The sequence below is a fragment of the Felis catus genome, chromosome E2, assembly GCF_018350175.1.
Source record: "Felis catus isolate Fca126 chromosome E2, F.catus_Fca126_mat1.0, whole genome shotgun sequence".
NCBI classification, from domain to species: domain Eukaryota; kingdom Metazoa; phylum Chordata; class Mammalia; order Carnivora; family Felidae; genus Felis; species Felis catus.
Genome location: NC_058382.1, coordinates 42147812 through 42167459, shown reverse-complemented (window position 1 = coordinate 42167459; position 19648 = coordinate 42147812). Strand labels below are relative to the sequence as shown.

At 51.8% G+C, this 19648-nt stretch overlaps 1 protein-coding gene and 1 long non-coding RNA gene across 3 annotated transcripts in view; one reads left to right on the top strand and one right to left on the bottom strand.

The window, feature by feature from the left end:
• LOC109494907 overlaps positions 1-19648 on the top strand; it is an 801993-nt gene that overhangs the window by 5357 nt on the left and 776988 nt on the right. The window contains exons 2-4 of the long non-coding RNA XR_006590427.1: positions 5134-5208; positions 9722-12965; positions 18280-18473. This is a non-coding gene — a long non-coding RNA (uncharacterized LOC109494907). The remainder of the gene's footprint in view (positions 1-5133; positions 5209-9721; positions 12966-18279; positions 18474-19648) is intronic.
• BEAN1 (brain expressed associated with NEDD4 1) overlaps positions 344-19648 on the bottom strand; it is a 36731-nt gene continuing 17426 nt past the window's right edge. Inside the window, exons 3-5 of one of the 2 annotated variants that reach the window (XM_023245290.2) lie at positions 10002-10265; positions 3461-3608; positions 344-2509 (exon numbers count right to left, since the gene is read on the bottom strand). In XM_023245290.2, coding sequence (XP_023101058.1) covers positions 2182-2509; positions 3461-3608; positions 10002-10265 — 740 coding nt within the window. In that variant the 3' untranslated portion in view covers positions 344-2181. The remainder of the gene's footprint in view (positions 2510-3460; positions 3609-10001; positions 10266-19648) is intronic. The other variant, XM_023245291.2, reaches the window with a different exon arrangement.

Here is a 19648-nt window from a genome sequence, read left to right as displayed (position 1 = left end):
ATCAGGGTGCTGAGAGTCAACCGCTGTGAAAGGAAGATGTGCAGTCCCTGGTGTTCCCGGAGTCAAGTCCAAAACTTATGGCCTGTCTTGGTGATGTTTACGCCGGACAAGTCTCTGAGAGAGGATGTCGGGTTTCAGTGAGGTTAAGAAAAAAAAAGGAACTCGTGTAAGGCACCGACTTGCCAAATATCCATGTCAATAGGAAAGTGACACTTCCAGGGCTGCCCATCTTGGGGGAAATAAGATATTTCAGTTTGCTGCTGTTTGTTTTGTCAGATGGTGCGAGCCCACCCGCTGCCCTGCACCACCCCCCCTCCTGCAGTCCATGCACTCTTTGAGAATGTTATTTCTTGCAACATTTTTATTGATACGATATATTTATTTTAAACACAGAAAAGATACATTGTTGCTTATGTAGCGCTTAATCCAGGAACAAGAAAAGCTGTTTAGCTCCACCCCTCAAACACTGATGAGTACTTAGGGATTTTAATCTTTTTTTCCCCCCAGTACTCTCTAGGGTTGCAGAAGCAGGATGCATTTCTTAAAAGTCTCATCCCTGGAGTGCATTTAAAGGCTATACAGTACAACAGACAGATATTTTTTGCCTAGAAAACAGTACACCACAGAGGCGGACAGAACTGCTTGTAAACAAGGTCCCTTTCCTGGTGGGAGTCGGGCGTGCCAGGATGCCACAGAACCTCTGGACGGATTTCTTTCAGTTCTGCACCAGAAGAAATCCTATTTCTACAGAAAATAAAATTCACGATTGCCATCCTGGATACCCTCCTTCTCAAGAAAGGGATTACTGAAATATCTTAGCCCTTCAATAGAGGAATTGGAATGTGGGTAGGGGATGGATGGGGGTGGGGGGCAGGGTGGGCTCCAGGCTCCACTTCCTGCCGTCGGCAATGCTGGCGGGACATTCCGTGAAGATGTTCGGCTGCCCCTCTCTGGCAGGCTGGGTCTTCAGAAATCAGCTCTGTTACTTGCGTGGTCTCGGATGGGATTTGCTGGGATTTGTGGGCCACTCTATGAGCAGTCATGCCCATATATCTCCTTCTGTGGAGCCCCTGGCAGTGAGGCCCAGATGCGGCCTCTCGTGGTGGCATGCTAGTATTTAGGGGGCCCGCTTCCCCTTTCTTGTACGTCTGCACACACCCTGGAGGGCAGGACCAGAACACATCGGCTCATAATTCTCAACCAGGAGCGGCCACCCAGGAGGACAGCCCACACTTGGGTCATAATGGTCAGCTGGGCATGCACACTTCGCAAGGGGCCACTTCTTTGCCTCAGAGCTGTGCCTAGCCCGCCTTCCTCTTCGAAGACCCTCAGCCCTGGGCAGTGTTTGGACTGACATGGGGACAGCTCTGACCCACCACCACCATCGTCACACGCCCACCAAGGACCCTGCTTATCACCTGCCGCTTGGGGTGGGGGCCTCCTAAATAACTCCGCCAGCACAACCAGGCTGCGGGCGCTGGGTTAGGGAGGGAGCAAGGTGGGTGGTGAGGACCTCCAGGTTGTGCCTGAGCCCCCAGACCCGTGTCCCTTGCCCCATAAGTGGCAGGGTGGTGATGTTGTGGCTGCCCTGGAATTGAGGGAGAGGTACAGTGTATAGCTGAACCTCACTGAAGCCTGTCCCACCAGCCAGGAGGGCACGCTGCCCCGCGGTGGAGGGGGCAAGCGGCTGACCTGGGATGGTCGAGCAGTTTCTGGAGGCAGAATCAGAATTTGGGCACAGCCTGCCAGGTGAGGGCAGAGGCAAACAGGCCAGGGAGAGGGAAGAGCAAGCTCTTGTCCCTTCTCCACCTGTCTTCTCCCAGCATTGTCTGCAGAGGCATGGCCAACAGGCTGGGGAGACGGGAGGTCAAGAAAGCTTCATTTTCAATGAAACCTTAGCAGATGGTTTTGTGTGGATGTGGGGGGGGGCTGTGTGTATGCACATGTCTGTACATGTGTGGTGCATATCTGGATGTGTGTGTGCGCACATGGGTGTGTCAGTGTGTATGTGTGTGTACGATTGTGTATATGTGTGTGCATGTGGGAGTGCTGTGTGTGCATATCAGTGTATGTGTGTGTGTGCATGCCCTTGTGTGTGTGTGTGTGTGTGTGTGTGTGTGTGTGTGCACGCCCTTTGTGGCTCAGCCCGAGGGACCGGGAGGACCTAGCTAGCTGGGTCACTCACAGAATCCTTTCTGGGCCAGAGACCAGGGCCCAGGTTGTGATGGGTGAGCCCTGGGGGCTCCTTGGCCCTGGTTCTGGTCCAGGCAGCGGCAGCAGACCTGATGGGGGGTTGACCCCACACACAGCCTCATAAGGGGGCAGGGTATCCATGGAGACGGTGCGGAGGCCACCCTGGCCCAGGATCCTCTGTGCCTGCTGGTGACGGCCACCGCCCACATCGATGATGCCATCCAGCACGGGGTAGGAGTCGGTCAGCGAGTAGGGTGGTGGTGCATCCGTGGGGATGTACAGCTGGGTGGCACCTGGCCCCATACACTCCTCATAACTACAAGAGAAGAGGTTCCCTCAGGGCCCTGCGGAACCTGGCCTTAGGGGCAGGTGCAGATGTCTTTCCCCAAGGGCCGGGAGCCCATCAGCAGGGACAGCTGCCCTGGTGTGGACCAAGCCAGGCCTCTGCCATGCCGGCTCTAATGAAACCCTCAACTCCCCCAGGAAAGGCACCCTAGAACCACTGAGGCCGGATTCTGGTCCTGAACTTGTGTGGATATGGGGGGGCCTGTCACCGAACCCTGGGTCTCAGACTGCTCAGAACAACCGTGGCCCCTGCTGATGGAGCATCTTCCAGTGTGAGCAGTGCTAGTGGGAGCAACCTCGGGCTGCCTGACCCTCTTGGGTCTCAAGTCACCCCAAAGTGGCCCTTCCAGACCCAAAGCTGCAGGGCCACAAAAGCACCCACTGCCCCCCAGGGGGTAAAGGGTGATGGGGGTATATGGCTGTTTCTGGGGCCTGAGGGGTCTCCTGGTAGGGAGGTGATGGAGGCCCTGACCTCTCTTCTTTTTTCAAATACTAACCTGTGGGTGATCTGCCCGAGGGGGGCAGGGAGAATCCAAAGCCCCCCTCCCCAGAGAAGAATCCCTCAATGGGACAGTCCCACCTCATGGCCACAGGTGCAGTTTAGACATAATGACCCCTGACCCAGTGGGTGTGATTTGGGCTTTGGGTGCATAGTAAGGAGCTGGGGCCTGGACCCTCTACTCTTGACCCCAGTCTGAAGGAGCTGAACTTTTCTCTTCCTTCTCTAGTGTCTTGTGGTGACATCTGTTGGGTCTATCTGCCCCACTGGGACCTGCTTGGTCAGGAGATGGCCACACCCACTGAGAAGATATTTTCTGCATTTACACCACTTGGGGGAAGTGTTGCTATTTCCCTTGGTGGCTGGGATTCACACCCAATGGCCCTCCCTCTCATGGCCTCCTCCTTCAAGTGGCCTGCTTACCCTGGGGGAGAATCTGGGTACAGGTCTCGAAGCACTGTGACATCCACGTCCCCATCAGAGCTGAGATCTAAGGGCGGGGACCAGTCTTCGACAGGGCTGCAGCTGTAGCGAATCCTGTGGCTTGAGCGGCTGTAGGTCCCATCAGACACTGCAGAGGACAGACAGTCAGCCTGGGCTTTAGGCCGGGGCCAGGGAGGTCCTTACGTGTCTACCTGAGGCCACTGAGACTCTATTTTCTCCAGCTCACTGCCTGGTCCCTCACCAAGCACAGCTGCCTACCATCCTCTCAGAGATAGCCCCAGAATGTGAGCACTGATGCTGCACTGGGCTTGGGGTCTGAGAGAGAAAGTGGGGCTCCCAGGGTGGTAAGCAGCCTGGCCTGGGGACAGCTCCGTACTGAGCAGTGTGTCATGAGATTTGATAGATGCAGTACCAGTCCTGTGGCAGAGATGGGCCGACCCAGCCTGGAGGTTGGGGAGGGCTTCCTGGAGGAGGGGCTCCTAAAGCTGAGTCTTATCTAGGAATTAGCCAAGAGAAGGGGGACAAGCAAGGCAGAGGGAACAGACCAGCTTGAGCCAAGGAAGGAGATTAGAAAGAAGAGTGTGGTGTGAAACGGAAGCTTTGAACTATGGAGAAAGGCTGGGCATGAAACTGGAGAGTTAGGGAGTGAGGGCTACAGAGGTCTCTGGGGTCAGGCCTCCCTACTCCCTGCACACATCATTCACTGCAATTATCCAAGAGAAAAGGTGCTTCTATGATTTCTAATGACTCCATATACTGCATTCTCTTCTGTGCGTGTGTGCGTGTGTGTGTACACATCACATATATCAGCACATCAAAGGCTCTGAGAAGTCCTGCAGCTGAGAAACACATTTGACTGTGCTTATGCAACATCTGACGACAGAATCTTCTTTTCTTAGATCTAGTAACACTGCTTAGGAAGTGCTGATAGAGCACAATCTTCTCATTCTACCAGTGTGGTTCAGAGAGGCTCAGTGACTTGCCAGAGGCCACAAAGCAAATTATTGGTAGGGCCAGAGGGCAGCTGGATATCCTGTCTCCTCACTCTCAGCTCTCCATCGCCTCGTTTCTGACAGTTCTAGCAGGGGCTATGGGACAGTGGGAGCTACAAAGATGACTGAGGCATGAAGTCCCCTGCCCACAGTGGGCTCTCAGATGGCTCCTCCCCTCAGAGAGCAGGACTCAACACCAGGGGCGGGGCTTATCTGTCCGGGGTGGGGCTCATGACCTTTCTTTTGGATCAGCAGCACTGCCCGTCCCCATTCTACAGGCAGACTAAGCTGAGGCTCAGGGTCATGGAGCTGGAATTCCCGCGCAGTCTGTATAACCATAAAGACTGCTCTTTCTTCCCTAATTTCTTTTTCCCACTCATGATACCACGGTGAGTAGAAAAATCTGGACGTGAAACTCTATCTACAGATGTAATTCCAAGGTTATCTACTGACATCGAGAAAGCTCTCAGAAGAGAATATTCCAAACACATTAACAGTGGCTCTGTCTTGACGACAAGATTGTGACCCTTATTTTCTTCTTTAGATTTTATGTATTTTAAAATTTTCCATGGTGAACACATATTACTTTTGTACTAGGGAAAAGGTACCCAATAACACATGCTATAAACAGGAGCTGAAATGAGATTTGTTTCCCTTTAGGGCAGCAGCTGAAGGGTGAGAATTTCTGGAAGAATTTGAGGAAGAAACTCGGGAAATAAGGAAGCATGAAACAAGGTGAAGACTGAAGGGAGCCTAGGCCTTGGGGCTCCGGTGCCGGGGAGGGCCCCCTCCACCATGCAGGGGGTTGTGGCTGTCCAAACCTAGGAAGGCAGAGGCCGGTCCCTGGAACCAAGTGGGAGTGGCCCTGGTAGGTAGGCCTAAGAGCTGATAAGGCCAAGCCACACTGCCGTTCGTTCGCCTCTCTCCTTGGCTGCTTTTCTTGGGCATCCTGGGGGCTCAGCACCTTAGGGAGACTGGGACTGCTCTGAGGCGCTCACCTAGCTCAGACCCCAAATCCCAAAATGACCCAGCTCACTCCCAACAGAGCTCCTGAGGAACAGTTGGAAAGACTCCCCTGACCCCTCATTTGAACTCCCCAAATTACTTTCTTAGTAATTTCTCCTTCCCCATCTTCCATGTCAGCACAGATCCAGATGGTCCAGGCCTCCAGAAGCCCCCCTAACCCCCTCATGGAAAGTGACACCCCTTATCCCTTTCTTTACCAAAAGTAAGAAACACCTTGGTTCATGATTTAGCCCAAACCCCAGTGCACATCCCTTGACAAGCCTGGGAGTGGGGAGCAGGAATTTACATCCATGGGCACCTCCTGTGTGCTATCCTCATGACCACACTCACCTTCACAACCGTGGGGGCACGGTGGCCATCTCCTGCTCTCAGACGTAGAAACTGAGAGGTGGGGCCACTTTCTCCAAACCCCAGCAAGTAAGAGGAGAGCAGATCTGTCTCCTAAAACGCAAGATCTTTCCATCTTATGGAAATAGGGTTTCATTCATTCATTCATTCACTCATTCATTCATTCATTCTCAGTCATTTATTGGCTCCTCTTTCTGTGCCTGGCCAGACTGCAGGAGGGTCCTGTGGATAGGCGGAGGAGGGCCAGCTTGGTCCTGAGGGCAGTGGGGAGCCACTGAGGGGTGTCGAGCGGAGGATGGAAGTGTCCACAGTTCAGGATCCCTGTGTACCCACCCATCATATAGATGACTCACCTGTGGTGCACAGTGAGTGGCTGAACAACTTCCCCGAGATTGTACAGTGGGATGTGGAAGTTGAAGGCCATTTTGGAATCTGGGGTCTGAGGGGCCCATAAGCCCTCAAGGAGAGATACCTGGGGGGGGGGCCTGGCCGAGGCTGATGGGTGGTGCTAGAAGCTGGCAGGTGGCTGAGATGGAGCGGGGAGGGCCCTCTCTAGAGGGCCCAGGGCCAAGGGTTGGGCTCTGAGGGACCTTGATATTCCTCTCCTCAGAGAATGGGAATCTACAAAAAAGTCTGAGAAGGAGCAGGCAGCGTGGCAGGAGTGAGACCAGGAGAGCCTCGATCACTAGCACCAGGGGGAGGGGGTGTCTGTAGGACAGAGGGGCCCCCAGTGCCAACAGGTGGATGCTTGTGGGTGCTCTGCTATTTTGTTCTCCCCACAGCTGCGCACCACAGCAGGCTTCCTTCTCCTCCTTGGCATCTTTCCAAGGCTCCTGGCTGCCTCTGTGTTCCCTCCAGAAGGCCGGAGGAAGCTGTGGGGGGCATCAGTGCCTCTGGGCTCCCCACTGGGGCCCCAGGGAGGTGCCAAGGCAAGAGCTGAGAAGAGAAGTGGGGCAGGGAGGCGGGAGACCCAAAAATGGGTACCCGTCGTGACAGGGACGCTGGGCTGCTGTCTGTCAGCACACGGCAGCAGAGGCCTGTCCCCAGACTTGGCCTGGCTCTAACCTGCCGTCAACCCACCTACTCCAGAGATCAGGGCCAGGGCCTTGCTTGTGTGGCACTGGCCCTGTGACCCCCAGGGCCATTTGCCTCCTCGAGGCCAAGGTTGACCTCTCAAACTTCAGCTTGGGATCTACCGTGGGCCCCTCTCCTATGCTCTAAGTACCAGGCCCAGGCCTGGTGCTTTCAGGCTGTTCAACAAGCTGCTTTGGTTGCCCAGTCTTTAAAATGGGCTAACACAGCTCTTGCTGTGAGGAGGAAATGAGGTCGTTCTTACCCTTGCCTGTGGAGCATGTTCTCTGGGCCAGATCCTGTGTGGGGCTATGGGCCCAGCTGGGTGAGAGCTACTCACAGGCCCTGCTCTCCCTGATGTAACACAGCCCTGCTTTCCCTGTCATCCCATGACAGGAGCATTGGGAGAAGTGTGGGTAAGTCAAGGAAGTGCAGGGAAGGGTGATTCAACCCTGCCTGGAAGGGATGAGGGGGCCAGAGCAGCTCCCAAAAGGAAATGACATTTGAATTGTGTCTGGAAGGACAAGCAGGCTTTTGTCAGTGGGGGAAGTACAGGGAATGGCATTCTTGGCCTAGGAAGGGCATGTGCAAAGGAGTGGAGTTGGGAAGTGCTTGGGGACAAGCTGGAGGAAGGGATGGCAAGAGTGGGGCCATGGGAGGCTGGCAGGGTGGCCATCCTGGGCCTGACCAGCAACATAGTGGGAGGCTGAGAGTGGGACCTGGGCTCCTTGCCAGGGGTGGGCATTCTCTGGGCAGGAGTCCTGCCCTCCCTGAGGGTCAGGCTGGTCTGGGCAATGCTCCTGGCTTGGCTTCTTGGGGAATCCTTGGCTTCTGGGGACTCTAGAGGACACTGGGCTGGCTGAGCTTTCGACATCTGCTTTAGTAATGCTGACTTTTCTGTTTAGTCTCCATTGTTGGGCAGTGAGGGTGAACCATTGACCTGCCGCATCTTTCTTCCATTGCGCCATCCCTGCCACGGTGATGTCTCTCCGTGTCTTGTCCAGAGGCCCAGCTTCCTGCTCTTTGACTTCTCCTGACGGCATTGCCGCAGGAGCAACATCTAGGTCTGAAGGGCCCCTAGGTCTTGAGTGTGTCTGCCAGACAGTGACCTGAGCTCATGCAGGGCCCCTGCTGGCATTGCCCCCACACCAGCAACCTCCCTCAGGGGCGTGAGCACCGGCCCCTCCAAGGCAGTGCTGTGCAGTGATTATCCTGCAGGAATCCAGATCAGGCCACCTGGGCTCAAATCTGGGGTCCACCTGGCTGTGTGACCCTAGGTAGGTTATTTAGCCACCCTGCTTTGGTCTGAATGTTTCTTTCCACCCCCTCACCCATTTGTATATTGAAATCTGAACCTCCAAGGTGCTACTAATTGGGGGTGGGGCCTTTGGGAGGTGATTACATCATGAGGGTGGACCCCTTATAGTTGGGATCAGTGTCCTGAGACCACAGAGAGCTAGCTTGTCCCTTCTACCATGTGAGGACACAGGGAGAAGGCTCCCCTATGAGTCAGAGGCAGACTCTCACAAGATACCAAATCTGCAGGTGCTTTGATCTTGGGAGTCCCCAGCCTCCAGAGCTGAGGAATAAATTTCTCTTGTTTACAAGCCTTCCAGTTTATGGTATTTTTCTTACAATAGCCTGAATACCCCAACCTCAACTTCCTTATCTGTGAGTTGGGAAGGCAATAAACAGCAGCTGCCTCCAGGACTGCTGTGAGGATTAAATGAGATTCTGCGTGAGAAGGGCCAGACCTGCAGTGAGCGCCCACCTCCCTGTTCCTACCTGCTTTAGCACACCAACTGTGGGTATCCTTAATCCCTAAAATGTGTCACCTTCCTCAGTTAACTGTGTGGAAAGGGACAGGAAGTGGCCCAAAGCTTCCGGCTAATCAGGGCGTGTTGGGAGGGGGCTGTGGATTTCAGGCCTCCCAAGGTCCAGGCTGATGAGATCCCATCTAACCTGTTTTTAAATTTTTCCTTTCTTTCTTTCTCTCAAGCTCTGTCTGCCCTGTAGGAGGGAAGGCTCTTGGGCCCTGCTACGGCTCTGGAGCCTCCAGACTGCCTACTGTATAGTGTGACAGTGGCCTCTGGGGATATACCACCCCCAAAGTCCGGCAGAGGTCCCATCAGGCCTCAGGGCAGGCTTTTTCCTGCCATTGACAATGGTCTGAGAATTGAATGGATTGAGTTCCTTCCTGTGGCTTTTAGATAACTGGCCCCTTCCAAGTGTAGGGCGGAGTCAGGTGGCTGTAATCTGTAAAAAGTTCAGGCCTTCTGGCCAGATGGACACTTCTGGAACGGGTCAGCCAAAGAATCGCAACCAAAATCTGTGTAAGGGTAATTCCCCTAATGGAGAAACTCTCAGACCAGTTCTGTTTGCATTTTGCCAGTTCTCTGGGGATAGATTCATTCACTCGTAATTCATGCCATCATTCATCCATCCACTTATTCATGTACCCATCCAACCCCCCCACTACCCATCCCTCTACATTCCTATCTACCCATCTTCCGTCCATCCACACCTATCGCCTCTATCCATGCACTCGCACATCCCACCCAGTCCACACCTCTGTCCACCCCCCATCCGACCATCCATCCATCTCTTCATTCATCCACCTTTCACCCTCCCATTTAGCCATCCATCCCCCTTCCCACCCACGCATCCGTCTTTCCATCCAGCTTCTGGTCCATCCACTCACTCATCCCACCCAGTGCCCCCACCTATCCATGTCCTTACCCCCTACTGATCTTTCCTGTCATCCTGCTCCCCCATCCTTCTCTCCATCTGTCTCTCCATCCAGGCACCAGCTGGACCAGCTGTCAGTAAAGCCTGGACCAACAGTGGCCAAGGCTGGGGAGTAGCACCACATCCTCTCTTTGACCTTCAGCGTCACCCTTGGCAGACTACTGGACTTCTCAGGCCCCCAAGAACATTCTGGTGAGTGCCTCTGGTCTCTTCCTGACCACCTCCTGGATGCCCTGCCAACCACCCTGCCCGCCCCACCATGACAGGGCTGTCCCCTCCCCCACGGGTTGTCACAGCTGGATGTGAGGCTGGGCCCGGAGTGGACGGCAGCTCACCGTAGCCTTGCTCATACTCTCGATGGCGGCGGCGGCGGTGGTGATGGTGGTGGTGATGGTGGCGGCGGTGGCGGTGGCGGTGACGCTGGAGCCGGGCCTGCCGGTCCCTGCGGATGCTGCCAACGATGATGGTAATGCAGGAGAGGATGATGACCACACCTATGACTGCACTTGCCACCAGCACAGGAGACACGAGCAGGTGGCTGTGCTCCGAACTTTCTGAGAACGTGGGGTAGAAATAGCTGGTACGGTTGTAGCGAGCTACTGGGAACAAAGAGAGAGGACACTGGACTAAGGCACAGAACCTGCCACAATTTCTCCTCCATACATGCTGCCCTGTGAGTTATTTGTCCCTAAATAAATGGAGGACCGTTTGGGGTCTGCCCCATGGACTGTGTCCTAGCTGTTCTAGTGCCAGGGAGGAAGGGAGCAGCGCTGTGTCCTGCGGCCTGCGGGAGCTTCTGCCAATGGCGGCTGACCTCCTCTCCTCTCCTCTCCAGCCTCTGTCCTGACAGCGCAGCTAACTCACAGATAGCAAAAGAGAAGCTCAGAAAGGGCAATGAACTTGCCCAAGCCACACAGCAAATGAGTGGCAGAGCTGAGGCTGGAACCCAAGACTCAGTACTAGACAGGGACTCCATTCCACCAAGACATGAGGTTGGAAGGTCAGCATAACCTTACCAAGGTCTTGGCAAGGGGTGGGGAATGCACAGAAGGTCAAAGTATGAGGACCAACTCTGTTGGCCTCTAACGCTGGCCTCCTGCTCCGGGGTGAAACCTTACCCGGGGCACTCTAGGGAGATCAAGTGGTAACTGACCCAGATGTGTCAGGGGGTCAGATCAGATCAGATCAGAGGAGGCCTCCCAGAGTGGCTATACTAATATTAGAAAAAAATAGACTTTAAAACAAAAAATGCCATTAGAGATGAGAGGGACATTTTATGACAAAGGGTCAACCCATCAGAAAGCTATAGCAATTATAAACATATATGCACCTAAGAACACAGTCCTAAGATACATGGAACAAAGGCTGAAGGGAGAAACCCACGATGCAACAGTAACAGTTGGAGACTTCAGTACCCCACTTTCAACAAGGTACAGAATTTGGTTTTGTGTCTGCTCTTGACTGGTTGTGATGGCTTAAGGTTTTGATGAAGTTCCAACTTCTTATTTTTATTCCCTTGGCTGTCAGCTAGCTACCTTAAGCTAAAGTTTTCCATTTTTCTTCAAGACCCAGAGATGAAAGGTGGCAAAATGAGGCTCCCCGCCTTGTCCGTGTCTCAGGCAAAAGAGATCTGCTTCAGTCGTCCAGTGTGACCTCAGTTTAGGAGGAATCAGTCTTTGGCTGTGGACATGGAACAAGCCCACCACTCTTCCCTCAAGCTGGGCCAGTGGCAGAAGCTACTGACAGTGGTTCTGTTTCCTGTTTGGTCCAGGAGGCAGCCTCAGCATCTTTTTCAACACAGCACTCCACACAGTGATTATACCTGGGCATGAAATGGAGCTTTTGGCCCCACTCATCTAGTGTGACCTCAGTGCCCCATGCTACCACTCCTGAGCTGGGGGCTAGGGCTTTGGCTTGGACTAGAGCTAAGCCAGTGGCCACCTGCTACCATATTCTCTCCATTAAAGTACAGGCCAGCCAGCTGTCCAACCAATGTCACCCTCTTCCTCCTCACCATGTGGCCTCTCACATCCGAAGCCAAGAGCAGGACTTAGGAGTGTCCACAGTATCAGCTCTCCTTGAAGAAGGTAGAAGTGTATGGGGTCCACACACTGTCCTGTTCAGTGTGTCCTGGTCAGTGTGTGCATGACTTGGGACACACTGGTCACCCATGACTCAAGGCAGACATGGCACCAGAGAGCTGGCCCATCAAGGCTGCAGGTGCCCAGCGTGAACCCCTAGTGTTGGATGTGTGCACACGTGCCTGTCCTCCTCAGCATGCAGCAAGGTGCTGGCCCCTCAGGGTCACCTTGAGGATGCTCCTCCCTCCACGGCCTTGGCATCAGATGAGAGCCTCAACCCCCCCCCCCCCCCCCGGCAGTGCCTGTCTCATTACCAGTTGGGCACAGAGATGGCATCACCCGTGCCTGCAGATGGAGCCAGTTGGCACAGGTGCCTGCCTGCATGGCCAGTTGAGAAATTAATCTTCCAGTCACCGCGACCAGCAGAGGTAGGTGCTGCTTTAAATTATGAGGGAAAGTCTCCCAATTTCTAAACACAGGGTCCATTTTATCAACAAGATATATATGACCTCTCTGACAGCCCCTGTGCCCCACCCCTCTGCCTCTCTGCTCGCCGCACACCAGCTGCACAAGGACAGAGGATAAAGCAAGCTTTGCCTCTATCTTGAACTTTCTTCCCAAGCTCCTTCCACAGGTGCCCATGATCAAAAGGAAATTGTACCTCAAAATACCATCTCTTCCCTGAAAGGCTGCCTCCCCCCACCCCGCTCGACATACTAGCAGGAGTAGGTACTGTCTCTGGAACATTTACTGTGTGTCCCCCACCATGCTCGGTAGGTCTCACACACTAGATTACCTCAATTCTCATGATGGACTGTGATGGGATCCCCAATTTAATAGGTGCGGAAACTGAGCCCCAGGCAAGTTAAGTAACTTGCCCAAAGTCACATAGCCCACAGAGGGACCTGGGGCAGTGGGCAGCCTAAGCCCCATGCTCTTAGCCAAGGTGCTATTCTGTGAGAGCTCGTTTCTTTTCTTTTCTTCTTCTTCTTCTTCTTCTTTTTTTTTTTTTTTTTTGATCTTGATAAATGAAAATGTTCCTATCCCTAAAATGATGCTTTGCTGCTTCTGGATCACTTTATTATAGTCAAAGCAGGCTATGACCTATGGCTTATCCAGCGTGAAGGCATATCAACAGCTGAACATTGCTGATAAGACACCGGGATTCCAGAGAAGGGAGCCAGTGCGTGTTGGGAAGAGACAGATCACAGCAAGCAGGTATTCAGGAAGAGGAGCAAACAATCGAGGGCTGGGGGAGGGGCCCCCTATTCTGTATATCTTCTATCCCTGCATCTGTTCCAGAGGTGTGCTTGGGACTGTGATGAGGGGCCCTGGGGCAATTTCCCCACCAAGGAACAATGTGAGTGATATGGTAGCTCTCACTGAGGATCTATCAGGACTGGTCAGGCTCTACACCCTTTATAAGCACCATTATCTCATTTACCATCACAGCAACCTAAGAGGTAGGTGTTGTCTTTCCCCCCAGTTTATAGATGGGGAAGCTGAGGCACAGATCTAGTCAAAGTGGAGCCAGAACTTAGATCCAGCCTGTTCTATGCAATTCCCAAGCCTCCACTCATACTCGCTCTGGTTCCTGGTAGGCTGAGGGCCCCTGGAGGGCAGGACGTGAGTCCTATCTGTCTTGTCACCAGGTTTCTCCAGTGCTTTGGGCAAGGCCAGCACAGAAAGGGAGCCCAGGAGTCATTTGAATGGCATGGAGGGAAGTCAGAGTTGGCTTGCTCTGTGTGCTTGAGTGTGTGGGGGTGGACCACGTGAGCTGCTCTCAGTCATTCTCACTCACCCACTGGCCCTTCCTTCTTCCCATCGCTCACCCAATTGTCCAGCCCAGACATGGGATCTACAGCTGTTTACAAGCACTGGAAGATTGTTGGAATGGAGGAGGTGCTATCACATAGGGGAGTAAATCAGGGCTTAACTGAGGAGTCTGGGTCTGGGGTGGGCTCCAGATCAATGGTAAGTCAGTCTGGCAAATTCCACCATAGAAGAACTATGGGGCCCCCAAGGAGGGCTCAGTGCATTTGAGGAATCATGAGAGAGGTAGAGGCTGAGGTTAGAGGGGCTGACATTGGCCAGACCATGAGGGATCTTGAATGTCGAATCAAGAGTTATCCTTTATCCCAAGGGCAAAGAAGAGACATGGATGAAGGAGCGTGTTCAGAGTGTTTTAGGAGAGCCCTCTGGCTGCAGAAGGGGGGCAGGGTGGGAAGTGGGAGACCAGTGAGGAGGCTGCAGTCAGGGTCCACGTGAGCACAGAGCTGGGGTGGAGGAGGCTGAGGCCCGCGGCCCCATACTGTGCAGAGCTGAGCATGGAGCAGGGCTCAGTTGATCTCACTTGATGGGCATAAGGCCACTGCAGAGAGTTCCTTTGCCTCTCCGAGTTGATGTGCCCAGAGCAGGCCTCAGAGACAGGCCTGATGCTTCCCCCTCTCTGCAGATGGGGTCCCAAAGCCCTCTCTGGGGCTGGGGTGGTGCCTGGGTCCAATGGCCACTGCTGTGCCAGGCAGAAGCCTCTGCCTCCAGACTTCTGGTCCAGGGCTGGGACTGGGAACCACAACTGAGTCAGAAGGTTCTACATGACCCAGGCCTGGATGTGGAGCTGAGTCTAGGGCTTGCTTCTCCTCTGTGCAGTTGCCTTTGTTCCCCTCATTTATAGAGGAGGACACTGGGTCTTGGTGAGCTGAAGGTTTGCCCTAGTTTTATGGAAGATCTGGGATTTGAACCCAGGCGTGTCTAATAATTCATCAAACAGTGGCACAGAGCAGGGGAAGAGAGCAGGACGTGGTAGGGGTAGAGGTGGAAGAACTGGATTCTGTTCCTGGTTCTATCACTCGCTTGCTGTGTGACCTTTGGCATGCCTCTGCCCTCTCTGGACTTGCTTGCCAGCTGTCCAAAGAGACACTTATTCTCAAACGGTCCTCCCTCCAGGGCGGGTGAATGGGTCTGAGAGGGGTGGGGAGGGTGGTGGCAGCCAGGTGAGCACAGAGGGTATGAGGAGGGGCAGGAAGATCCAGTCCTGTGTCAGGGGAATGGGGTCAGGGCTGGCTTCAGTCTGGGGAACATGCAGGGTAGGCGAAATGAGGCTGATGATCATTATCAAGTCCTTGCTGAGTGTAGTGTACAGGCAGCTCTACAGTCCCTCTGTCTGGGGACTGTACAGGGAGGCGGTCTTTGCAGACTGAAGCTACCTAAGGAGCAGTGACAAAGAAAGGGCACTGAGACACCGGAGGTGCTAAGCTAACATCTTTGGACCTAGAGTCCTGCCCGCCCCCTCTGAGAGGCTGGCTAGAAGAGAAAGGGGGGCCACAGACTCAAGTCTGACTGATGACTCCTGTCACAGAAAAGTCTGAAGACATTTGTCACAGGTCCACTTCCCTGGCAAGTCTGGCCTTGGCAGTGTACTTCTTCCTATACTGCTAACACCACCAGGGTGAGGCCGTGCGGTCACTGCACAGAATATGGAGAAGAGGATTCAGGCACTGTCTTCTCTCTGCTCGCCTTTGGCTGGTCCCAGCCTCCCAGCAGGGATGTGGAGAGGGGCTGGGGCAGGAGACACGGCAAGGGAGGCCCACTTGCTTAGGCATTTCTGGGTCTCCTTCTCTGCTTTTTAGGGTGGCCTCTCAGCCCACTTCCTGATCCCTATCCTCTGGTTGCCAGGCAACTGTGATGGAGAGATGTCAGAGTGCCGGGGGCCGGTCAGGGACATCCATGCAGGGGTGCTGGGTCTTGGGGGACAAACCAGCAGGACAACATCAGAGGAGGGAGGAAGGTGCACAGAGGGGTGAGGTGCCAACAGAGCTCAGGAAAGGAGGAGGTGCTCCTGGGGCAAGGCTGTAGGATGTCATCTTGATGGCAGCTGAATGTTGGGATTATGGGGGTGAGGAAAAGGCTACTTGGTGTACAGGATTCTTCTTATAATGAGGATACATCTCTATAAGAAGTCAGCTAATGTCATGTCAGGATCCTGAAACCTTTTATTTGGCCATTTGTGGCATTACAAGTGGGGCAGATTATAGTAGATAGAAAGATTGGAATATAAAGTCATCTACCATCAATCCTCTATAAATTCACTCAGCCAACCAATCATCCATCCTCCTATGTATTTACCTACCTAGGCATCCACTCACCATCCACTTGATCATTCATCCATCCATATATCCATCCATATATCCATCCATCCATCCATCCATCCATCCATCCATCCATCCATCCATCCACTCACCAATACTAAGTGCATAGTCCATGCCTGGACATGTTCTAGACAGTGGAGACATGATATGAGTCAGATGAAAATGAACCTCTCAAACTGTGGAAGGCAAGAGGTCCCACACAGGTGCCCAAGTGCTGAGGGGGAAAGGCTGGTACAGGATGGAGCTCACTGCTCTCCCTCCACACGGAAGAGCCCTGCTTCCATCTGATTTCCATATCAGGGGTAATAGGAGAGTGCTCCACTGCCTAGAAGATTTTCAACCACTGCATTAAAAAATAACTGGAAAATATAAGTGACTACCCACAGGCCTTTCATGGTTCCATAAATATAAGATGAAAGTGATTTATTCCACTATTAAGAGACCATGTAAGATATTATTAAGATGCCACTTAAATAAACTCACCAAAATTAACTCACATGTACTTCTACATATCTAAATTCTGCAAGTTTACTGTCTTGTCATCATTCACTAAGGTTTTATCTCTGGTTTGATGGATTATTTAATGGCTGGCAAACTCACTGTAACAGCATCACAAACCACTTTTCCCTGTTTCTGCAGAGGAAATGGTGAACTGGCCTATGTTACAGAACCAAAGCCATGACAGAATTAGGCTTTCCACTTGAACCCACACCAAACTCTCATTTTCTTGCTAGAATCATCACTGGCCCTGATCTCCTCATTTTCCTTCCTCTTTTGTCCACACCTAGAGTTGGCTCTTAGGCTATTTTCCACAAAGAACACAGGGTTATGTAACACCAGGTGAGTCACTGTCATGCTCGATGAGTAGGAAATCGTGGAACTGTGTTGAGAAGCAGATGCTGGGGGGCTGGCTTGGCCCACTCATCAGCTTGCATTACAAGACTCAAAATCATAGCTTGGAAAAACGACCATTTACTACAACATGGACTTTCCAGGAAGTTCAATGAATAATTGATAGATAAAATGTTAAATTTATGAATGCTGCAAATTATCCTCGGCTTTCCCACCATAGCTGGGCCAGGCTAGGGCTGTGTACTTGGGCCACAGTATCATCTTCCTCAAGTTTTGCTTTGGCCTTTTGCTTTTGTGGGTTCTGATCCTGGAAAACGTTACAGGTGATGGGACTTTGTCCCCTGCTCCACAGAGGTTCCCTCACCTCCCAGAATTTACAAGGGCACCTGGGAAACCAGCACGAGGGCAGCAGCATGTGGAAAATAATATCCCAGGGGCGCCTGGGTGGCTGAATCAGTTAAGCATCTGACTCTTGATTTTGGCTCAGGTCATAATCTCGTGGTTTGTGAGATCGAGCCCCACGTCAGGCTCTGCACTCACAGTGCTGAGCCTGCTTGGGATTCTCTCTGTCTCTCTCTCTCTCTCTCTCTCTCTCTCTCTCTCAAAAAAAAAAAAAAAAAAACACCTTTAAATGAAAAAAACAAATAGTATCCCATATGTAGAGAGGGCTTATTCTAGGAATGCAAGAATGGTTTAAGACCAGGAAATCTATTAATATGTCACTTCAGTAAGTAGGATGAGAAAAACTAATAGACTAGGCAAAGCCAGAGACCTCTTGGCCATGATAAATCCAGTGATCTTAATTGCATGTCAACATCACATTGAACCACAGAGCTTTGGAAGAGTTTCTCAGCAGGTGGTTCATGGAACATGAACTCCTAAGAACATTATGGGATGTTTGCCCCCCAAGATTGCTTTGTAGCCCTGAGCCGTCTTAGGAGCCAAACCAGCCCCAGTATCAGGCCCTTTATTCACCAGTATTCTGTATCCTGATGTGAGTGGCCTATGGTCCTTTGGGAGAAGGGATGACTCCTCAGCCACCTTCCTTGGGGGGAAGCCTAGAGCTCCCCTGCCAGCGCATCTTGTCCTAGGCTCTAGCTAAGTAAGACACATAGTCCTGGGTTCAAATCCTGGCCCTGCTTCTGCAGGCAGTACCCTCTGAGCAGTTCACCCCTTGGAACCTCTATTACTTCAAGACTCAAGATTTTAAACCTTAAAATCTTAAGAATATCCCCTAGACATAGATCTAAATATGAAAGGCAAAACAGTAAAGCTTCAAGAGGAAAACACTGCAGTATATCTTCATGACCTTGGGTTTCTTAAATAGATACACAGGTACTAACCATAAAAAAAAATGGATAAGTTGGGCTATATTAAAGATCTTTGGTAGGAGTTTGAGCTTCATGGGAGGTGGGCAGGGGGCCAAGGAGCTGCCCAGGACTGAGATGGGAACAGGATCAAGGCCATGGCTGGAGCAGGAAGAAAGTTGTGAAAGACTTTCTAAATACATTCATCATTTGCAACCTGCGCAGGACACTGGAGAATGCTTCCCATGGAGGTTCCTGTCTGTATGGATGCCTGGAAGTGGTTAATAGATGCCAAGATGCAAGAGCCTTCTTCACATCTTTGTGGAACAATCCACTGTTTCACAATGAGCTGTTTCCCTCTAATGGGTTTGTTCTTTGCGGGATACCCAAGAGAATAGCGACACCGTCAATTACAACAGGTCAGTGTCAAACAGTGTTAACAGAGTGTAGTACGTCTTGTGGTGATACAGGAAAACTAACTTGGGAATCTAGGCTTCATGTTCAATGAAGGGACCTAAGACAGCCTTTCTCCAAACAAGTGATAAGTAAAAAGTCCTGCAGGATTGCTTTTCGGTTGGAGAAATGCAGTCTTAGCAGCTGACCGGAAACACACGATATTTACCCAGGGCTGTCTTTTGATGATGCCTCACGTAACCAGTGCCTTCGGTGCCTCTGATCACCTATGTTTTAGTATTAGCGTCCCTTTGGTACCTCCCTCCTGCAATGGCTTCTGCAGCAGAAGTGCAGTCCTTGGTGACTCAATCAAACCTAGAAACAGACCCTCGTTCTGTTTTTATAATATGTTTTTGCGTTCTGTTCTAAGTCAAAGCTGCTGCTGAACAAGGGGAAAATACCGTGTGCACCTTTCCCCTCTCACGCGCCTTTTGTCAGCTGGCCGTCCCTGTGGCCCTCGTAACAAGACAATGGTGTATAGCTGGCCTCTCACTCTTGTGCACTTAAAAATAAATTCTACTGTGAGAGAAATGGGTGGATGTGCTAGGACTGAGCCAAAATTGAGATTGAAATGATGGGTAAACATTCATTGAATCATACGCCAAACTTCAGCCCCTCTTGTGGTTAAGCTATTTAGTTCAGTGTTTTTAGTTAATACTCAATATAATTTATATTTGAAAAGAATTCAAAGAACACTCCACAGGTTTCTGAATATACAAATCCAGTTATAAATTACATAGTGTCTGAGAATTTGAGAGTCATGTTGTTTTAGATAATTGGATTTTACGCTTGGTAGATACGCCAGTGCACTGGTTTCGTGCAGGTATAATTGATCACCCTGCCCCATTGTGAGGGGAACACAGGAGAGTGCCACGGTGCCATGACTCCCATTGTTTAGGAAGTGTCAGTGACACGCTGCACGCACAATAGCCACATGTATGGTAAGGACAGTACTTAAACTCTTGGGATCACTGTCAATACTTTAAAATGTTGGAGGTCGCTTTTCATCTCGAAGAAATGAGATTTTTGAAAAAATTTAAACTATTTCATGAGCAATCCTTTAAATTTCATTGAATCAAAAACCTGAAATTTCAAAAATAGACAAAAACTCTTAATAAGGCTGCCATCCATCTTAAAAGGG